This window comes from Polistes fuscatus, unplaced genomic scaffold, assembly GCF_010416935.1.
Source record: "Polistes fuscatus isolate 324 unplaced genomic scaffold, CU_Pfus_HIC Scaffold25, whole genome shotgun sequence".
Lineage (NCBI taxonomy): Eukaryota > Metazoa > Arthropoda > Insecta > Hymenoptera > Vespidae > Polistes > Polistes fuscatus.
Window position 1 is genome coordinate 428,226 of NW_025113102.1, and position 1,977 is coordinate 430,202.

Sequence of the window (1,977 nt, forward strand, 5' to 3'; positions counted from 1 at the left end):
TTATGACACCAAAAGGCATAGTAAACGCCAGACATGTAAATCGATAGGAGACTCAAAGCTATACCGAAAAGATCAAAAGATAAAAAACACCAGTAATCTTTTTCACTTCGACAGGAGAACGTATGGTATACTGACGATAATATCATGCATACCTAAATCAAAAAACAACAACAATAACAACACAAAAATTCATTGGTATAAATATTAAATACAAAATGAAAATTTCATTAATCAGAATTAAACGAATGATCATAAAATTTACCTGAAAGCAGATTAATAGTAATGCCACTATAATTTTATCACCAAAAGGTGCGTGAATATTTAACAAACAAAGATCGTAAAGGGTCAAACCGAAAAATAACATCCATCCAAAAATGTGACTCCATATGTTGATTGTTTCGTTCGTCCACCAAAATATACTAAACAAAAAATAACAAAAATTAAATGAATCTATAAAATAGGATAAAAATAAAAAACAAAAGGGTTTTTGTTAAAGAATATTATTTAAAAATTAAATAATTATCGTATATAAAAGTATAACAAAATGTTAACGCATTGTTGATCGATTTTATAAATAATTTTAAAATGAAATAATTAAATATTAATATTGAAACATTTTTTTAAAAAATTTGTCAATATAAACAAAATTCAAATAAACGTTAAAAATAATATCAAATACAATGAATAATATTCTAATCGTGACAAGCATATATAAACCTATATACATTTAATTAATTTGAATAAATTGCTATAACACGTGTGTGGATTTGATCGATCAATAATGCATTAAAGGTTTCGACCTTCTCGATCAATCGAATAAATTGACAATAAATAATCTTCATGAAAATAAATGAAAAATCGTGTAAATATTATTAATCTTTTTTTCTTTTTTGTTTTTTTTTTCATTTTGTTTAAATTTATTCGATCAGATTTGATTCGAATATCATCACGGCTCGGTTCAAAAAACTTTGATCAATAAAATATGTGTCAAGGTTACTCGAATACGTTCGAACAATTGACACACTTATACACGAGGTTTCATTTATACATATACATATAAATAAACGTATGTGTGTGTGTGTTTTTTTTTTCGTATAGTTACCTTTCCATGCATAATTTTGTAGTTAAATATCCTCGATAACCATTAAGTATATAAGGATTGTGTCTAAGGTATTCCGGTGCATCTTTGAATGATAGCAATCGTCTCAATTTGGTTTCATTATTGTTCATTAATACTTCACCCTTGATCGATGAATCCGTTGGCACGTGATCGCACTAGATAACAAAAATATTTATTTAATATTTAATATTATTTAATTTAAATTGTTTTTATTTAAATTAATTTATAATTAAATTTTTTTATTTAATTTATATAATATTTAATATATATATATATATGTATATTTATGAAAAAAAATGTTCAATTAATATTTCGATTTGTTTCAATGATTTTTTGTAAATTAAATAATTTCTTTTATATCATCGTGTTTGTCGTCTCCCTTCTTCTTTAATTCTTTCTAGTTAAGAATTGAGATTATTCCATCACGTAACACTCACATATGTGTATATGTGTGTCTGTATATGTACATGAGTACTTGAGTACGTGTAAAATCATCGTTCGTTAGCCTTACACGTTGTAACTGTTATGTAAGAAGTACTACTAGAAAAGTAGAAACAAAAAATGAAACAACCTTAGAAGATCTAATATATGATATAAATTGACCATAAAAGGTATACAACATTTAATTAATTTCTTACGTAAATTTATTGTACTTTTTTTAATTAATAAAAAAAAAACATATTCTATGTTACTTTATTTTTTGTATGATAAATGATATAAAATTAATTATGTATGTAATTTATAATTTATGTTATATAATATATTTTATTATCATATGTATTATATATATACGTACACATATATAATACGTATAAATAATATATATAATATTATTTATATATTTAATATTTATTTGA

The 1,977-nt window shown here is 23.2% G+C and overlaps 1 protein-coding gene across 1 annotated transcript in view; it reads right to left on the minus strand.

Annotated features, from left to right (window-relative positions):
* Positions 1-2: 2 nt before the first annotated feature.
* The window catches only part of LOC122518626 (progestin and adipoQ receptor family member 3), a gene marked incomplete at its 3' end in the record, with an annotated part of 5,122 nt that continues 3,147 nt past the window's right edge, over positions 3-1,977 (minus strand). Inside the window, exons 2-4 of the mRNA XM_043637674.1 lie at positions 1,103-1,275; positions 263-419; positions 3-152 (exon numbers count right to left, since the gene is read on the minus strand). Of these exons, the coding sequence (XP_043493609.1) occupies positions 3-152; positions 263-419; positions 1,103-1,275 (480 nt within the window). The remainder of the gene's footprint in view (positions 153-262; positions 420-1,102; positions 1,276-1,977) is intronic.